The sequence below is a fragment of the Chrysochloris asiatica genome, unplaced genomic scaffold, assembly GCF_000296735.1.
Source record: "Chrysochloris asiatica unplaced genomic scaffold, ChrAsi1.0 scaffold00161, whole genome shotgun sequence".
Classification (NCBI taxonomy): Eukaryota; Metazoa; Chordata; class Mammalia; order Afrosoricida; family Chrysochloridae; genus Chrysochloris; species Chrysochloris asiatica.
In genome coordinates this window covers 6,510,040-6,529,414 of record NW_006408679.1, presented here as the reverse complement: position 1 = coordinate 6,529,414, position 19,375 = coordinate 6,510,040, and the positions used below count along the sequence as shown (strand labels likewise).

The window sequence follows — 19,375 nt, the reverse complement described above, 5'->3', positions numbered from 1 at the left end:
TATATATGCCTGAGTGGGTTTTTTGTTTGTTTCTTAAAAAGCTAAAGTGGATAGAGAGAATACTGTTAACTGATGGTACATGGAGGGGAGTAAAATCATTGTAATGAAACAAGGTATATGATTTGTTGAATGTAAAACTGATGATAGGTCTTGTAAACTTTCACTCAATCTACAATAAAAACCTTAAAAAACAAAAAACAACTGTCACCCAAGCCCTCTCACCTAACTGTAAGGTGAGAGCTGTCTGGAACATCGCTATATATCCACTGTCATCTCAGGCTCCATGCTCCCAGGGCTGGGAGGAGACTGTTAACCTGGACCCCCGCACGAGGTCCCTCTGATGAAGTTCTGTGTGTTGTGCTCACAGGTGACTGCTGGCTGCTGGCTGCCATCGCCTCCCTCACGTTGAATGAAGAAGTCCTGGCCCGAGTTGTTCCCTTAGACCAGAGTTTCCAAGAGAACTACGCGGGCATCTTCCACTTCCAGGTAACTTAGTGGTTGGCTCAAGTGTCTGCTCTATAGGCCCTGGCTAGGCAGAGGAACAGGGGCCCTAGTTGGGCTGAGTCCCTTGGTCTCCAGTGTTGACAGTCCTCTAGGACCAGTGCTGTTCTACTGAGGACGTTGAGAGAGAGAAGGAAGCTCACTACCTACCTCTGGGATGGGACCCTAAAAGGATGACAATGGGGAGAGCCTCTTTGGTCAAGTAGGAGGTAAGAGCAACCAACATGCTCAGAAAGTTATACCCAAGTATCATAAGTTTATTATTTGAGGTCTGAGATGGAATGTTCAGGTATTTCTCACTCTCCTCCCTTCATCCTTATAATATAAGAAATAATATTTTAAGATCCTCTGGGAGTGAGTAGAATGCTAGGAGATCAACAAAAACAAGGGGAAACTCAGTGATAGACACATTAGCCTCAACTGGGGACTGGGCCTTTCTGTCTGTTACATATAAGGTCATGGTGAGTCTGAGTCTGAGTCAGCTGACTTGGCTGCATTTAACAGGACAGACCTAGGAGAGTGGGCATGAATTGGGAGGGAATGACAATGAGACTTCTGCCTCCGTTTCTCTGGTTAGGACTTGGCTGCAGTAGAAGAGTTACAGGGAGCATCTCCACCAGGATGGGGCTCATGGAACTGGCCCCAAGGAACTGGGATAGGAGGGACACTGATGCCGCCATGGGTTCCCTCACACCACTTCCTTCCTTCCTTCCTTTGTCCTGCAGTTCTGGCAGTATGGCGAGTGGGTGGAGGTGGTGGTGGACGACAGGCTGCCCACTAAGGATGGGGAGCTGCTCTTCGTGCACTCGGCAGAGGGGAGTGAGTTCTGGAGCGCCCTGCTGGAGAAGGCATATGCCAAGTAAGTGACCACACCCCTGCCCTAAGACTGCCTGTCCTCCATTCAGGCCTGGATTCCTAAAAAACAGGAAACATTCAAGGGCTGCTGTATTTTTATGCAAATAATGTGCAAGTTGTATGAATTTTTGCAAACCACAAAACCCCCTCTTGAATGAATTTCCTATATGTACTCTGCACATTATATTCATGGATGTGCTATAATCTGGTGTTGTGAGTTGAAGTCCTACACTATACAAGGACTGGTACTGTGTGCCTTCAAGCTGTTTCCTACTCATAATGACCCTGTATAGGGTTTCTGAGAGCAGCTGGTGGGTTTGAACCACCAAGTTTGTGCCAGTCCTGCATCGCCAACAGCAGGAGTACTTTGGTCAAAATTGGGTTCGAGATTTAAGATGAAATATGCAAGGTGTCCACACCAGAAGTCTCAGCACTTGACTGTGACCCACAAGGTCAGCAGTTCAAATCCACCAGCTGCTCCTTGGAAACCCTGTACAGGGTCACTATGTCACTGTGAGTCAGAACCAACTCAACAGCACTTAATAAAAACAAATGCAAGGTGCCTGGCCCTCATCAATTGCTGCCGTTTTTAACAATGTATATACACAGGAACAAGCTAAAGCATTATCTGTAATGGATTTGAGAAGGAAAATTGCTTGCTTCATTGGCAGGTCAGAAAAAAATTTTTCAACTAAAGACAGCAAAGAATTTTTGCTAGTGGGCAGAACTACCCATTGCAGAAGTATGAAAATTATGGAAACATGCCCAGAACATAAGACCCCTGGGTGGTATAAACAGTTTGTACTCTACTAATCAAAAGGGGAGCATGGTGACTCTGTAGGATAAGCACTGGACTACGAACTACAAAGTTGGTGATTCAAGCTCACCAGGTGCTCCATGGAAGAAAGATGAGGGTTTCTGCTTCTGCAAAGACTTATAGCCTCAGAAACCATATACAGGTTCACTGTAAGTTAGTGCTAACTCACGGCACTCAACAACAACTAGTTAAAAGATTGCCATTTAGAAACCACCCAGGGACACCATAGAAGAAAATGCTGGTGACCTGCTTCTGTAATGATTACCACAAAAGAAAACTCTGGAGCATCGGGTCTGCACAAACCAGAGTTGGCTTGGCAGCCACAAGTTTACTGAGGTGTTTTGGCTAGAATATATGATGTCCCTGATGAAAATGATTCCCCAATTCCTTCCCAGGTAGTTCCACTTGGGTTGCCCAGACTCCTACATCAGCCCACTCCAGTACCTGTCCATGCTGCCTGGTCCCGTCCATAAAATGACTGACTATAATGCATAAAGTGGATTTCTGTTCTTACAGCCTGATGCCAAGATTCACGTGCCCAGCTGTGAGAACCAGAGCCCGAGGGATGGCTCTGAGCATTAGAAAGGCCACAGGCCTCTACCTCAGCGGTTAGGAGCAGTAAGCCCACACTCCCACGGTGCCACGTCTACGGGAAAACTGCCTTTGGTGTTGGATTGCTGTCTTATATTAAGTTATTAATGCCAGTTGATTAGCAACCTCCCCTTTCCTGCCAGGTTGTGGGACGAATCACTGCACATATTTGGGAAATTGGACAGGATAATTGCCAAGATCCTTCCAACTCTAAGACTCTGAGGTTTATTTGAAAACTTCTCCAAGTTTCAGGGAAATGATAATAGTGGAGATAGTGACTTGCCTTCATGGGCACACAAAGCAAAGGAGAACCTGAGCAGAGGGACCTGCAGTGTCAAAGAGACAGGTTGTCAATGGGGGGAAACCCTCTGAGAGGCAATTGTGTTGGCAGCAGCTACTCCTTCCCTCTTGCAGGATCAATGGGTGTTATGAAGCACTCTCGGGGGGCGCCACCACCGAGGGCTTTGAGGACTTCACCGGGGGCATTGCTGAGTGGTATGAGTTGAGGAAGGCCCCTCCCAACCTGTTCAAGATCATCCAGAATGCACTGCAGAAAGGCTCTCTCCTCGGCTGCTCCATTGATGTAAGTCCAGCCTTCCGTCCCTGCCACCTCACCCTCAGCTGCCTAGAAGACCTGCTGCCCCATGTACAGCACTAGCCCACCACTGGCCCACAGTGTAACTCAGCACATGGCACCAAGCAGTTGCTAGGCAACAGTCAGCCTGTCTGGGTACAACTGATGGAGGTGATAGTACTCTAGCCCTTTTCTCCCCCACCCATTTTCCCATTCTCAGCCTCCTCGGAATAACCATCCCAGACTATAGGTTCCCTGAAAACCCCCTGCCCTCTGCTAGTCTAGAAAGTAGGACTGCCCAGGACATGCACTCCTCTCACTCTGTTCCAGGATTAATGGGCCAGGGGAAAAACTTCAGAAGGCCCAGCAAGAAACCATAATAGCTGTGCTGATAAATCTCACCAGGGTGCCAGGGGAAGGGAGGTGGGCTTGATGTCCTGACCCCAAGAAGCCTAGAAGCATAAGTTGTGTCCAATGTCCTGAGCCTAGCCCCATCTAGGAACTGAGCCCCACGGGAGAGAGATTAGAAATTCTGGCACTCGGGCTCAAAATCTGTCAGACTGTGGACCATGGCAAGGCAAAGGATGACCCTTTGTACTCTCAGCCCTTTCTTCCCATTGACCAAGACAAAAATAACAACTGTCCTCAAAATAGATGGGGAAAGGGGGTGGTTTTGAGATATTTCTCGCAAAGTATGGACTCAGGTCCTAAACCAAGAACTGTCATAGTATACACATACTATTTGGCTAGGCCAGACCCCAGAGCATCAGGAACTGGGCACAGATGGTCTATTGTCTCCTGTGACCCTGCCTGCCCCCCCCCTCAGGTGTGACTGCACCTTTCTCACATTAATGATGGCAGTCTGTCCTGTGCTCACGCCCCTGGAGGGTGCATTTAAACTTTCCTCCTGTTCTTCAAGGCCGTTCAGCACCTGAAGCAGCAGCCCCGGGGGAGGGGGCCTGTTGGGTGTCAGAAAGCTCACCTCTGCTCCCTTTTTCCCCATCCAGGACGGCACCCACCCCCCAAGTGTGTCCCAAGTCACACCTAACTTTTGGGGGATGTGTGTGGTGGAACCAGGGTGAAGGGAGGAGAAGGCGGCGGGCGGGGTTGATCTCTCCCCTGTTTGCAGATCACCAGCGCTGCTGACTCGGAGGCCGTCACCTTCCAGAAGCTGGTGAAGGGGCACGCGTACTCGGTCACCGGAGCCGAGGAGGTAACTCCCAGCAGGAATGGTCAGGGTCTCTCTCTCTCCCTAACACCATGGCCCAAAGCACATCTTGGCCTGCGAATGCCCTGGGTGGGGCCCGCGCATTACCACCATGCTATTACAGGCCTGGCTTTCCTGAAGTTGAAACAGGAATAGAGCTTTCCCTTCCGGAGCCCAGCCAGCCAAGCGTGGCGCGCTGCCCTCTAGTGGCCGCGATGCTCAGCTCAGCGGCTTTGTTTTACATATTTTTTTAGACTTAAAATCTTACTCTTCTGGGTCAGTTAGTAAAACTAATAAGACATTACTGTGCTTCTAAATAGTGTTTCAGGCTCCTTAAAGCGTCCCCACATTTCATTTCACAAAAGCAGCTGTGTCTAGCCACGTTCAAATCTGGCTCTGCCTTCTTCCTGCAGTGTGGGCCAGACCCTACTCAAATGCTCAGCTTTCTCATCTTTAAAATGGAAATAATCATCACGAAATGCCCCTTGTGATGCTGTCGTGGTGATTAGATCACGTTACTGTGTGCAACTTGCTTCCACAGTGTCTGAGAATTCTTCCACGTTGTTATTACTCAGAATGCTGCAGCCCACAGTCAATGTTAATTTATAAGACCCAGACTAAACACCAGCTCTGCTGGCATGTCCAGTGTTTTGTTTTTTAACAGCAGGTTTTAAGTGCCACTCCATCTTCTGATTCTTAAAAAAAGCAGTCTCTCATACACTTCCTTATTCGAGATATTTCATACAATTGGGATAATACGAGTATAATATTTGCTCATTTGTGGTTGACTGAATTCACTCAGCATCAGGTTTTCCAGGTTTTTCTGTGTTGTAGCATGAATCAGGACTTTGTTTCTTCTTATGGCTGAGTAGCATCCCATTGTGTGTACCACACTTTGTATATCCAGTCACTTGTGGAGCTTTTGGCTGTTGTGAATAGTACTACAGTGAATACTGGTGAGACCAGTTCTTTTGATAAGTATTAACGCTTCACTGGGAGCCCTGGTATGGCGCTGTAGGATAAGCACTAGACTACTATCCACAAGGCTGGCAGTTTAAACCCACCAGCTACTCCTTATTCAGGGTCGCTGTGAGTCAGAACTGACTTGAAGGCCTGTAACAACAACAAAGCTTCCCCAAACGCCTATGACAAAGTACTGTGTTCAGTTAAAGTTCAGGGAAGTCAAGTGCCCAAACCAGGCCTAGAACAAGGATGTTTGTGCCTCAGACTCAGAACAAAGGTGAAAAAGCTATAAAGCCACTTTCTAAACCTCCCAGGACATGCTGGAGTGGGCTTTGAACCAGAGTATTCCAGGCCTGACTTTGTTGTTGTTGTTAGATGCCATCAAGTCATTACTGACTCATGGCAACACTATATACAACAGAATGAAACATTGCCCGGTTCTGGGCCAACCTCACAATGTTGCCACGCTTGAGCCCATTGATGCTGCCACTTGGCCAATCCATCTCACTAGGGGTCTTCCACTTTTTCTCTGACCTTCCACCTTACCAAACATTATATCCTTCTCCAGTGACTGGCCCCTCCTGACAATATGTCCAAAGTATGAGAGATGAAGTTTGGCCATCCTGGCCTCCCAGTAGCACTCTGTCTGTGCTTCTTCCAACACAGATCTGTTGGTTCTGTTGGCAGCCCATGGCACTTTCAATATTCTTAGCTCTCATCTAATCCTTTAGGTTGAAAGCAACGGAAGTCTGCAGAAACTGATCCGCATCCGAAATCCCTGGGGGGAAGTAGAGTGGACCGGGAAGTGGAGTGACAAGTGAGTGGTTTCTGGAGAGTGGGAGACCTGGGAAAAAGTGCAGAGGCAAAGCAGCGGGGTGCATTCTGCCCCCCAGCTTCTCAAGCAAAACACTCTCTATTAAGGGTCCTTTAAGCAGTATTCTTGGAGTCCCTGAGTGGTACAAACATTTAACACACTTAACCAAGGAGTCTTGGTGTGGTGCTGTGGGTTACTGTGCCAGACTTCAAAGCCGTTTGAACCACATGGTTGGTGGTTCAAGCTCACCAGCTGCTCCTCGGAAATCCTATACAGGGTCACTATGGGTCTGAACTGACTCGACAGCACTTAACAACAGCTGCTAACCAAAAGGTTGGTAGTTTGAATAATCAACAGACACCTTGAAAATTTGAAAGGTCTGGTGATCTACTTCCAAAAAATCATTGAAAACCGTTTTCTTTATCGTACACATGGGGTCAACTCCTTAGTAACTGGTTAACCAGGGCATGGCGTCAGCAGTATAAGCGCATTTGCACACGGCCCAGGGCTCCTAAAATGCTCTTCCCTTTCACTCGCTCATGGCTAATCCCTTCTCTGCCTCAAATTCACTCTTCTGTGGGGCTTTTAACCAACTCCCATTTCCAAGGCCTCACTTTCTGGTTTTTGTTTTTTAACATTTTGTGTGTCGTGAGCACGTTAACCTCCCACTCCACAGCGTATGCGTGTCTTGTTTCATGACATCAGTTGCGATCCTCTCAATGTAGTAACACTCTTCCCACTTCTTTCCCAGGTTCCTCATTTCCATTCATCCTTCTTTCCTGCCCCTTCCTGCCTCCTTGCTGTGTCTGGGTCATCAGAGATAAGAGTGGGTGTCCTTGTTCTCAGCTGTGGGGAGAGAAGCCGTCACCCTACGACAGCCGCTGTCTAATGCCTTCCTCATCACTTTACTTTCCAGCTGCCCAAACTGGAACACTATTGACCCAGACGTGAGAGAACGGCTGACCAGGCGGCATGAAGATGGAGAATTCTGGTAAGAATAGTAGTGGCTTCCAGGAAAGATTCATCTGTATGTATTTGTACTAGAACATTTCTCAAAAAGGAGTATGAATTGAAAGTGAGATTATTTATCATATTGAGGACAGAGGGACATAGGACCCCGGAGTGTGTGTGGGTTTGTGTTTGTACATGCCTTTAATTCCTTTTCGTGAATCACTGTAGGACCCTGAACAAAAAAAAATTCTAAAACGTGTCGTCAATGCGTCCACCTGATGAATCAGGTTTAAAAGCTGAGCAGCTTCACTGAAAAGGCTGAGAGGAATTCCTAGATTAATGTTCACATTCCAAGAGAGAACAAGGGGCCAGATGGGATCTTTCTCCTGGAACTTCATCCCTCAGTGAGCAGTGATGTACCCACACTTCTGTGTGTCTGTGTCACTCGGAGGACCCCTTCCATCTGAACAGGACCAGCAACTTACCACATGTTACCTCTACCTCTCTGCAGATGAGAGCTCTGAGCTTCCAAGAGGTCTACGTAACTTGTTCAAAATCACCCAGCTAGAAAGTGACAGAGCGAGGACTGGAATTTGGGTCTCTTGATTCTGGACCTGGTACCCACTGACCCTAAGTTACTGTCAAGGTAACTTAGGGAGGTCAAGGTTTACCAATGCATTCGCCTGTAACCCTTGAATGCCGGTCTCTGCTTTTGCCAGGATGTCCTTAGGTGATTTCCTGAGACACTATTCCCGCCTGGAAATCTGCAACCTGACCCCCGATACGCTCACCAGTGAATCCTACAAGAAGTGGAAGCTTACCAAGATGGATGGGAACTGGCGGCGGGGCTCCACCGCAGGAGGTTGCAGGAACTACCCGAGTAAGGCCTGTTGTCACCTGGGACCACAAGAGGCTGAGGCACCCAACCCTGCAGTGATGTGCAGCACCCCAGCCTGGCAGCTCCTTCCTAGGACCCACCCTCAATTTCTTTCTTCCTGAGCCTCAGTCTGGAGACTCTTATCTGTTTTCTCAGCTCCATTACCTCTTATATTCATTTGTCTCCCTACCCAGGCAGAACTTGCTCTTTCTAGAATGTTCTCTCCAGATGCTAGAGTCCCATATGTCCACTGAGGCAGTGCTTCTTGCCCTTGAGCTAATCCTTCCACACTAAGCCCTGGTGGCCTAACCCTGCAGGGAACCTCACCCACTGCACCCAGAGAGCCCCTCTGCACCTTGCTGACAGAGCTCCTGCTCAGGTGAAGGTGGTCTTCTACTCCGTTGATTCTCTTGACTGTTCTGCTTTGATGACTCATTCCTCCCACCTCCCTCCCTCAGAAATAATCTAATCATGATGAGAGCTGCCAATAGAACACAAGTTGGGTTGTAGGAACTGTTCCAAGAGCCTTACATATCTATTATTCCATTTACTCTCTACAACAAACTTCTGAAGTAGGCACTTTATTATCATCTCTATCCATAAAGATCAAGGAACCTAGGCTTGGGGAGGTTAAGTGACTCGTCTAAGGTCTCACACTTAATAAGCTTGGATTTAAGCGCAGGCATTCTGACCAGAGAGTCCACTCTGTAAGTATTGTGGTGAGTAGGTCATGGCCATATACTGATTCTCTGTACAGATGAGGAGACTGAGCCTCTAAGTGGCTGACCAGGGCCACTAAGCAAGCAGTTAAAGTGGGACCCACTGTATGGTGCCTCTAGGACTGGTGCTCTTACTCCTTCACCCCAAGTATGCAGCCACCAAATGGTGGTTTCAGAGGTTCTGAGAAGGCCTCTACCTGCCCCAAAATATACCTCCTCGTCTACCCACTAAGTCAAGGTTGGCCAACTCTCTGTAGAGAGCCAGCTGGTAAATATGTTCAGCCTTTCAAGCTCTTCAGTCTCTACCACAGTTACCAGCTGTTCAGTAAAGCTGCAACTACTTAGCTCTGCTTGGTAGCCTGAAAGCAGCCCGCCATGTTGCTGTTGGTGGTAAGTGCCATCAGATTGGTCCAGACTCATAGCGAACCCGTATAGGGTTTCCAAGGAGTAGCTGGTGCTTTTGAACTGCCAACCTTGGAGTTCACAGTCCAGTGCTGTTCCTCCAGTGCCACATCATGTTGTTGTTGTTGTTAAGTGTCGTAGAGTCGGATCCGACCCATAGCAACCCTGCATAGGGTTTCTGAGGAGCAGCTGGTGCGTTTGAACCGCCAACCTTGTGGTTCGCAGTCTAGTCCTGATCCTGCAGCTCCACACCATAGACAATACGTAAATCAATGTCTGTGGCTGTGTTCCAGTAAAACTTTATTTACAAAAACTGGCAGTAATTCAGAGGACTGTAGTTTGCCAGCCCCTCATCTAATTCAATTAGAGTTTTACCCTATTATTTAGGGAAGTAACCAGCATAATTACCTTTAAACATGAGTGAATCTCAGATCCTTCTTATAGATGAGTTTTTGGAAGTAGGGAAGGCAGAGATACCATGAGGGTGGGCAAGAGATAGGCCTGATAAAAACCAAGGAACCCAAAGTAAAAGGCAGTGTTTGTGGCCTCTGTGTTCTCTGAGGGCTAATGTGCCATAAAGCAGATGGCCCTGGGCCTCCTCAGGTCAGTTCGTGCTAGCCAATCTCTGACCTTCCCATTAGAGTCCCATGAAAATGATCCCCACCACTAGGGGGAGCCACATCGCAGTCAAAGGAAATGTGCCCTTCACACACTACCACATTGATTTCTAGGGTGACACAAACAGTCCCCACGACAAGTCAACCTGAAAACAAGAGAGGGAATGCAAGAGCGGCTTTCTACTTATGTCCCCATGAAACACAGACAAGCACAGACCATCCTTTCTCTCAGCCCACCATCACCCCATGCCCACCCAGTCCTCTTCTTCATCCATCTCCCAGTAGACTTTAGCCCAGGGACAAGGAGCCACCTCAGAGATCACTTTCTACCCACTATGGCGAGGGGCCACCTCTTCCTGCTCAGAGCTGGGCTCCTGGGCCCCGGGGGACTGACCACGGCCACTCTCTGGCTGCAGATACTTTCTGGATGAATCCCCAGTACCTGATCAAGCTGGAGGAGGAGGATGAGGACCAGGAGGACGGAGAGACGGGTTGTACCTTCCTGGTGGGTCTGATCCAGAAGCACCGGCGGCGGCAGAGGAAGATGGGCGAGGACATGCACACCATCGGCTTTGGCATCTATGAGGTGGGCAGACAGGGAGCTTCTGCCTTCACTTCCGCCTTTTCTCTTCTCAGACTGGGAGTTTGGTCAGGGGAGAACAAAGCCATGGCCTGTCAGTAGGAGAACCTCATGCAGGGAGCGTCCTTGAAGCTGGTTTCTGTCATCAGGGCATTTCAAGCCTTTAGCTGGGAGTTGTTAGCTGTTGTCAAGTTGGCCTCCAGCCCCCAGAGAGCCCATGCACAACAGAACAACATGCTGCTTAGCCCTGTGCTGTCCCCATGACCAGCTCTAGATCTGACAGTTTGTGATCCATAGGGCTCTCGTGGCTGATTTTCAGATGTAGGTTACCTGGGCTTTCTTCCTAGTCTGTCTTAGTCTGGAAGCTCAGCTAAATGCTGTTCGTCATCATAACAAATGCAAGCCTCCACTGAGATCTCTTGGGAGTTGCACTCTTTAGAATGGCCTCCTTGCTCTTTCTTACATACCCACCAATCTCCAAAGAACAAGGAAACTTAAGCTGAGAACAGAGTGTCCTGGACCACATTCAGGAACAATCGTGAGGACAGGAACTGAGCCAGCAGGTCCAGCTGGTCCAAGCCCAACAGAGTTGTTGGCATGGAAGGTGGACTACTCAGAGGAGAACAGCCATTCTTTCTGCTCCCACCAGGATTCTGCTCACTGGCTGGGTCCCTGGGCCCCACATAGACACTCTCTCTGCCTGCACATTATTCTCTCATCTTGTACCAAGTTAAGAGACGCAAGCCCTGACCAGAGGAGAGTTTCATCACTTCAGGCGGAGTGCTAGGTGGAGAGAACTGGCCAAGGCTCTGGACCCTGGACCCTCTCCTATCCCCTCCCCTCTGCAGCACACAAAAGAGCTGCTCACTGCTACCTTGGGTTTGCAAGGAAGATTCTGAAGGAGCTGGAGTGGGTGCGTGTGGGTTTAAAGAGTGGTTCCTGAGAGTTCAGTGTGTTTCTCTCCCAGCCCCTCGTGCAGTGAGGTCACTACCCACCCACTGCTGTCAAGCCCCTTCCCATTCATAGCAACCCTCTAGGTCATAGTAGAACTGCTCCATACGGTTTCCAAGACCATATGTCTTTACAGGATTGGACATCTTTGTCTTTCTCCCTTGGAGTGACCGGTTGGTTTGAACTTCCAGCCTTATGTTTAGCAGCCCATCAGGGCTCCATTTGGTGGTGGTGGTGGTGTGCTGTGGAGTCAGTTCCAACTCATAGTGACCCTGTATAGGGTCTCCAAGGCTGTAAATCTTTACGGGAGGAGAAAGCCTCATCTTTCTCCCATGGGATGACTGGTAGTTTGAAACTGCTGACCTTGAGGTTAGCAGCTACCAGAGCTCCTCAGGGCTCCATTTACACTACAGAAATAAGCAAATACTACAAATGAGGTTCCCCACCTTAACTAAGAGCCAATTTACCAGCATCTGACTCCCTGTGTGTGCCCCGCCAGGTGTTGGGATGAGGCTATCCCTACACACTGGCAACTTCATACTGCTCACCTACCTGAGACAGTTGAGTAAGCACAGTCAGTGCTAAAAAATGCACGGAATCCCAAAACTGTCCCTCCCTGAAATAGACGCTTGAGGACTTCAGATCAGTGACAAAATAGCTCCCCAGGGATATGCAGGCTGAATTATGAGACACAGCTGCCCCACCTCCCCACCTGGCTTGGAAATCTCATCACAGATATTCAGAGCTGTGATCATTTGGTCCCATTTAAGACATAAGGAAACTGAGGTCAGAGAGGACAAGTGATTTGCTGAAGGAGTACCGATTGGTTGTATAGGCTAAGGCCTAGAAAGGTTCACCTGGTTGTTTCCTCCCCTGGCCACTGTGTCCTCTGGGGGCTTTGCGTTGTCAAGGCTGCTGACTGACCTAAGACATTATTCCCATCATGCCTAGGTTTTATGCTCTGTAAATTGAGAATAGTAGTATGGAAGGGCCCATCCACATTATTTCCAGGCTATTAGAAAAATTTTCTTAGTGTTGAAATGGTTTGAGTTCTGTGAAAAAAATAATGACTGTGTTGATTTGTTTAATCTGTAAAAGCTACAGAAAAAAATGGGATAGCAAGAGAGGCAATTTAAGGGCTGGCTTTTTTGCTTGCAGCTTTCCTGGGTGTAAGTTAAGTGTTGCTCTCCTTTCTCTTGGCAGGTTCCAGAGGAGGTACGTCTGACACACTGGGGCTCAGGTTCACCAGCAAATGAGAGGCTCGGGCTGTCGGGGCTCAGAAAGTATCATGAAGCGTGGGCAAGGGCTGCAGCTGTGTAGAAGTCTTGTATCCTTTGAGGCCCTGGTGAGGTGACTCACATCCACTTAAGTCCCAGTGGCCGGGCAGAGCCCACACAAGGTTCAGTTCCAGGTCGGTAGCCCATGGTCCCAGGACTTCAGTAGGCTCTTTAAGGAGTCCTGTGTAGCTTCTTAAAACAAGCCTGAAAGGGAGCGATGAACCCTGCAGTCTGAATTGCAAGATGGCATGGAAGTGCAGGGAAGGGGACATGGACCCAATTAATTCCCAGCTCTCCCATTTGTAGGCTGCGCGTCCTTGAACAAGTTACAAGTTCTAGACTTCAGTTCGTTTTCAGTAGAACTGGGCAAACATTCCACTTCAGCAGATTATTATGGGGATTAAATTAATTACATAAGGGTAGTTAGTGGGCCCACAATTTGTGGACTCGGAATCTGCTTAAATGCACAAGTGTGGTGCATGTCTTTACATGAACGAGTTGCCATCAAATCTACTCATGACAACCCAAGTGTGTCAGAGTAGAACTGGGCTCCATAGGGCGTTCAGTGGCTAATTTCTCTGAAATAGATCTCCAGACCTTTCTTCCAACTCACTTCTGGGTAGACTTGAATCATTTTGGTTAGCAGCCAAGCATGTTAACCATGTGCACCACCCAGGGACTCAGGTGTATGTCTTTAAAGATCACAAATATTACCAACTGAAGAGACAGCAGGTACTCTGACAACCAGCTAGGCAGTGCGACCAGTTGCATTTTGGGCTTTTCCTGGTACAGCTTGTGAATTCTGGCTCCAACCTTGGTCAGACTGCCCACACTAGCTTGGAAGCTGGGCAGCCTTCACCTGCCCCTGGTGCGGTTTTTGCTTTCAAGAGTGTGTCTTACAACCCATAGAACTGAACCAGATTTCTGCCTAGATTTGTGCCCTGTGAGCACAAACCTTCCCTGAGATTCACTTAGAAGAAGGCTGAGGAACATCTTGTGGAGAAATGGGGTGCCTTTGCAGGCCAACCAGTGACCAGGGAGCCACTGTTGGGTGTGCTTTTGACTTCCTCAGGGGACATTTGTTGTTTCAGGCAAACTTTGCTGTTTAGCTTACATGATCCAGACTTTGTCACTGCAAGTCTTTGATTCCAGTGAGTGAAAGTAATCTTCATTTGGGGCATCTCTCCCTCTACTTCCACTCATTTCTCTGTTCATTCACCAGTTCACTGGGCAAACCAACATCCACCTCAGCAAAAACTTCTTCCTGACGAACAGAGCACGAGAGCGGTCCGACACCTTCATCAACCTCCGCGAGGTGCTCAACCGCTTCAAGCTGCCTCCAGGAGAGTACATCCTGGTGCCATCCACATTCGAACCTAACAAGGATGGGGACTTCTGCATCCGGGTCTTCTCTGAAAAGAAAGCTGACTACCAGTAGGTGGTTTTTCTTACTTCCTTTCCCTACCCGTCTCTGTTCTTCCTCAGGTCTGTTCCCTGCTACTCCACTGACCATTCATTTCTTTCTATGGACCCCCTGCCTGCTTCAAAGCGGGAAGTGTAGGGATTTGGTATTGAAGGACTATTAGTTAGGGTTACACTCAGGGAAGCAAAGAAAAAAGCCACTCAACGATATGTTTTTTTAGGACAAGGATGGTTGACACCTTGTAGAATGAATTGTAGGGACTGATTTCACAGTTGTGTGTCTGAATTATCCTGCTTTTATTGTCCATTTTGATGGCCTCTATTAGACTAGCTAGGCAACACGGTGGCTCTCTACAATAAACACCTGACTGCAAACCACAAGGTCAGCAGTTGAGCCTACCAGTTGCTCTGTGGGAGAAAGATGAGGCTTTGTGCTCCTGCAAAGATACAAAGCTTCAGAAACCCTATACAGAGTCGCTATGAGTCAAACCAACTCGAAGGCTCCTATCAACAACATTAAACTTGCTGTAGTCCTCATTTGGTGCTGTAGGATACGCATTGACTGTTAACTACAATGCAGTTCAAAGCCACCAGTCGCTCCTTGGATACTCTATGAGTTGGAACCAACTCCAAGGCAACAGCAGCAGCACTAGCTAGGAACGCAGCCCCACGTATGGAGAAAGCTGAGCAGTGCTGGGTAATCCTTGCTTTCCCAGCCCGCTGACCACAGAGAACCACCAAGCGTGTAACTGACAGTCTGTGGTCTCTGTCTCCAGAACCTGTCCCCACTGTGGTCAGTGAGGCTTCTGGCCCCCTCCCCTCACTGGAGCCAAGCCATTTGGAATCATTTCCAGCTGGTAGCACAGTTTCCCGACACTTTGGCTACTACCTCAACCATGGACATTCAGTTGTGCCACTTAAGCCAAAAGAAATTCATTGAAAGACTGTTGGGGACTCCAGAACTGATGGGAGTCTAGGGGACAAGATGGGGAAGGGCAGGAGGAAGTGAGGAGGGCCCTGGCCCACCATGGGAAGTAGAGGGTGTTGCAGTTGCCTCTTCTCAGGGAGGAGGGCTGTGGGACCTCAGTGGTAGAGTCCCCCCTGTCATCCAAGAGCCCAGAGTCCTGGAGTAGCTGTAGGATAAGCACTGAACCACAGGGTCAGAGGTTCAAAGTCAACATCCACTCCTCAGAAACCCTATATAGGGTCACTATGAATCTACACTGACTCATCGGCATTTAACGACAACAACATGCAATGGACCAGAATTATGGAGTGGTGCTGTAGGATCATTACTGACTACTAACCACAAGGTTGGTAGTTCAAACCCACCAGCTGCTTGCTCCTTGGAAACCCCATACAGAATCGCTGTGAGTCAGAACTGACTCGATGGCACTTTTAACGATAATGAAGCTGAACAGGTTTCAGTGGAGCCTCCAGACTAAGACTAAAAGAAAGGACTGGGGGTCAACTTCTAAAACTCTACCAACGAGAACCTTGTGGGTCACAATGGTCCAATCCACAAGCAGCCTTGAGACCGGATGGCCTTTAATTTTGTTGTGCCTGGGGTCACCATGAGTCAGGGGATCTACTCAACAGCATTAACAACATGTCCCCTTTGACCTTGTGCTGCTTGCTCAGTTCTGAAGAACCCGTACAGTGTCTGATGGACCAGGCTTAGGGCAAACCCCTAGCCCGCTGGCTTCGAGAGGGAAGTGGGCATTGGGAAGTAGAAGCAAGGATTGCCCTTGTTCCAAGACAACTGTGATAGAGAAGTTATTACCCTTGAGGAAGCTGAGTGCTGTTAAGGGAACTAACACTGTCATTTCGCCTGTCTGCAACTTCCCTGTCACTCATGATTCTTCTTCTATAACCTTGTCCTGGGTAGGAGCCTTCCCACCATGCTCATCTTAGGATCCACTGGAGGAAGACTGGTGTATTCCGCTTCCTGTCTCTCTCTGCCAACCACAAGCCACTCTCCCAGGGAGTGGGAACCCTCTTAGCTCACCTGCCCTCCAGAGTGAGCTTCCTGCCCACATAGGACAGCCCTTCCTCACCTCCAGGCAAAGATGCATTGCTTCCTGTTCCAGATTCTATCTCTCAGCATTAAGAGGCCCTTCATCCTCTCTTCTGTGTGGCGTCAGCACTGCAGATAGGAGTCTTAGCAGCCTAGGTTGAGACCAGGGACTGTATATGGGGTAAACTATCCACTGTCTTTCGGAGTCCTGATGTGGAGCTGTGGGTCAATGCCCTTTGAACTGCAAGGTTGGCAGTTGCTATGGGTCAGAACTGACTCGACGACACTTCACAACAACAACAAAAACCCACTGTCTTTGCTTCCACTGAAATTCCCCATGGGCCTTCACGCTGTCTGCCTTCACTAGTTGTCACACAGTAGAACATGTAGAGCACTGTTCTAAATCATCATGTGATTTTCCATTTAAAAGCTTTCTTGTGGTCAAGAGTGTTTCCAGGGGACTGTGAACGCTGTCCCTTGAACACCAGGATGGAGTGAGGTGTCTACAGTGCCGCACCAGAGCAAGATTGTGCCCTGTCTAGCAAACAGAAACAAAATCGCCAACTGGCCAAGTTGTTTGGCCTAAAACTCCTTTGAATCTTTTTTTTTTTTTTTTGCCTTAATTTCTGCTACTTGAGGAACGTCTTGCCATAGAAATTTAGGATACAAAGAAATCTCCCTCTGCCCCCTCCTCCTGCTGGATGTTAACTTTGCACCTCCATCTCAGCAAGGCTATCTGCAACTTCCTTTCCTCCTCAGCCCCATTTCTACTAACACATCATTTCTTTCTATTTTCAGGGTTGTTGATGATGAAATTGAGGCCAACCTTGAAGAGGTATTTGTAACTCTTTGAATTCTACCCACTCTGACATGGAAAACCTAGAGATTAGAGGAGAAAAAAACACTTAGAGGGGCTCCTGGCACTTTGTGAACACAGCTTGGAGCTAGGGATACAGTCCTTGTGTTGGGAGGGGGATGGGAGGAAGGGGTATTGAGGACAACACGGATGGATAGATGAATGAAGTTCTTGTCACCCTTTTCTGGGCCCCAGTTTTCTCTGCCATAAACTGAAAGCTTGGGGACATGATTCTCAGATTCCCTTGTTCCAAAAGGTATGATTCCGTGATAAATCCTGAAGGGCTTTTAGGGTTACAACTTGGGAACTTCAAAGGAGGCCCAACCTTAACAAATCCAGAGACACGTGAGGGCATCACCACAATTGAGCAGTCATAACTGACACCTTCTCCCGACCTGCCCTGGGGCCTAAGGGGCTAAACAGCTAGTCATGGGGATTTAGTAAGAGACTGAATAATTAAAAGGTCCCATGGACTTTGCTTACTAGCCACTATCAGTATTCTTCCAGAGCATTCCAGTGTGGTTTTAAGCTTCCAAGTCCCTATTAGAGTAGATCATAAAAGGTAGCTTTGGTCAGATGTTACAGAAGATGCCTGTTGTAAGATATTAAAATATAATTTCTTCCCACATTATTTCCATTCCCTCTCCTATGTCTTACCTAGAAAACGATGACATTATTCATTCATGTTACTGTCTTTTATCTCAGTCTCAATAATCTAAGGGTTAGGGCCAAGAGAAGCTGCAGAGGGAGACGTGGAGAACAGGGCCGTGAAGGGGTAGGAGGCCGCCGTGGGAGGGAGAGCAGGCAGCGTGTGCTCATTCTTTGTTCTGAGCCATTGTTGCTCCTTTCTGTGCTTCACCTTCCAGATTGACGTCAGTGAGGATGCCATTGACGATGGATTCAGAAGACTGTTTGCCCAGCTGGCAGGGGAGGTAGGTGTTCCAGAAAGCTCAATGTTTACACACTGGTTGATGCAAATGAAACAAGTCATTGTCCTCAGGAGGCTTCAGTTGAAACAGACTAAACAAAATCAAAGAGGAATCACAAATGTAACTTAGATTTTAGCTCATGCCTGCCCCCACCGCCTCCCCAGGGCCTCTGCTTATGGCAGGGGTATCTGCTGCTATGGTCAGCCCTAGCACTGCATTCTTCTTTCCATGGAATTCTTGCTGTCACTTGTGGCTGTCTGTTTTCTCTGGTCTGTGCCAGCTTAAGCATGGAACTTGGCCCCTTATGCTTGATTTCCACAGAAGCAAACTAATTGTGTATAAGCATTTGGGGCAGAATGGCTTCAAATCACAAGAATGCAATCAGCTTAAATCAGTATTATGCATCCTGCCAAGTAGCATAATGGATTATGAGCTGGGCTGCTAATCACAGGGTAAGTAGTTCAAATCTACCAGTTGCTCTACAGAAGAAAGAAAAGGCTTTCTGCTCCCAGTAAGATTACAGCCTCGGAAACCCTATACAGGGTCGCTATGAGTCAGAACTGACTCGATGGCATGCAACAAGCACGACCACCATACATCCTTAGTCTTTAAAAATTAAAAAATAACAGGAGCCCTGGTGTTGCAGTAGGTTAAGCATTGGGCTGCCGACTGCAAGGTCACTGGTTCAAAATACCAGCTGCTCCGCTGGAGAAAGACGTGGCTGTCTGCTCCCATACAAAGTTACAGTCTCTGAAACCCTATAAAGCAGCTCGACACTATCCCATAGGGTCACTCAGAGTCACAATCGACTTGATGGCAATGGATAGTCTTTTAAAACTCCTCAGCCAGTTAGGTGGCATCTCCTGCAAAGTTACTCAGCCATCTTCCCAATTTAAAAAAAAGAGTCCTTTTTCACATGTACAGGAGTTTAGAATGCAGCTCTCTCCAGCTTCCATTGTTGAACTCATGCGAGCCTCCCTTTTCAGCAGAGTCATCGAAGCGCTAAACCAGGTGCCCTCTGCTCCATAGTCCCGCCAGTTTCTTAAGAGAAAGGGGCATTATAGAGACGTATTTCCCTCACTAACATGAATCAGAGTCCTGGTGTGGCGCTGTAGGATCAGCACTGGACTGCTAACCACAAGGTCAACAGTTCAACCCCACCAGCCACTCCTTGGAAACCCTACACAGGGCGGCTATGAGTCATAACGGACTAGATGGCATGTAACAGTAACAATATAAATTAAGATATACACACAAACTCCAAAAAAGGCAGAAATGACTACAAAGCAATCTAGGTTTTAGTAATGAAATTTGTCCCTCATTCTCAAACCTATGAGTAAGTTACTAGAGGTGCCTGCATACCTTCTGAGGGATACTCAGATAGGGAAGGCCAGTTCTTGAGGGCAGTGAGTTTCCCGTTTGACAAGAAGCCTGAGATCTGAGTTGTAGAAGATA

The 19,375-nt window shown here is 48.1% G+C and overlaps 1 protein-coding gene across 1 annotated transcript in view; it reads left to right on the top strand.

The window, feature by feature from the left end:
* The window catches only part of CAPN2 (calpain 2, (m/II) large subunit), an 89,754-nt gene that overhangs the window by 55,513 nt on the left and 14,866 nt on the right, over nucleotides 1-19,375 (top strand). The window contains exons 3-14 of the mRNA XM_006871164.1: nucleotides 368-486; nucleotides 1,227-1,360; nucleotides 3,179-3,347; nucleotides 4,468-4,551; nucleotides 6,240-6,325; nucleotides 7,239-7,313; nucleotides 7,993-8,153; nucleotides 10,305-10,474; nucleotides 12,623-12,634; nucleotides 13,919-14,130; nucleotides 16,934-16,970; nucleotides 17,858-17,923. Coding sequence (XP_006871226.1) covers nucleotides 368-486; nucleotides 1,227-1,360; nucleotides 3,179-3,347; nucleotides 4,468-4,551; nucleotides 6,240-6,325; nucleotides 7,239-7,313; nucleotides 7,993-8,153; nucleotides 10,305-10,474; nucleotides 12,623-12,634; nucleotides 13,919-14,130; nucleotides 16,934-16,970; nucleotides 17,858-17,923 — 1,325 coding nt within the window. The remainder of the gene's footprint in view (nucleotides 1-367; nucleotides 487-1,226; nucleotides 1,361-3,178; nucleotides 3,348-4,467; nucleotides 4,552-6,239; nucleotides 6,326-7,238; nucleotides 7,314-7,992; nucleotides 8,154-10,304; nucleotides 10,475-12,622; nucleotides 12,635-13,918; nucleotides 14,131-16,933; nucleotides 16,971-17,857; nucleotides 17,924-19,375) is intronic.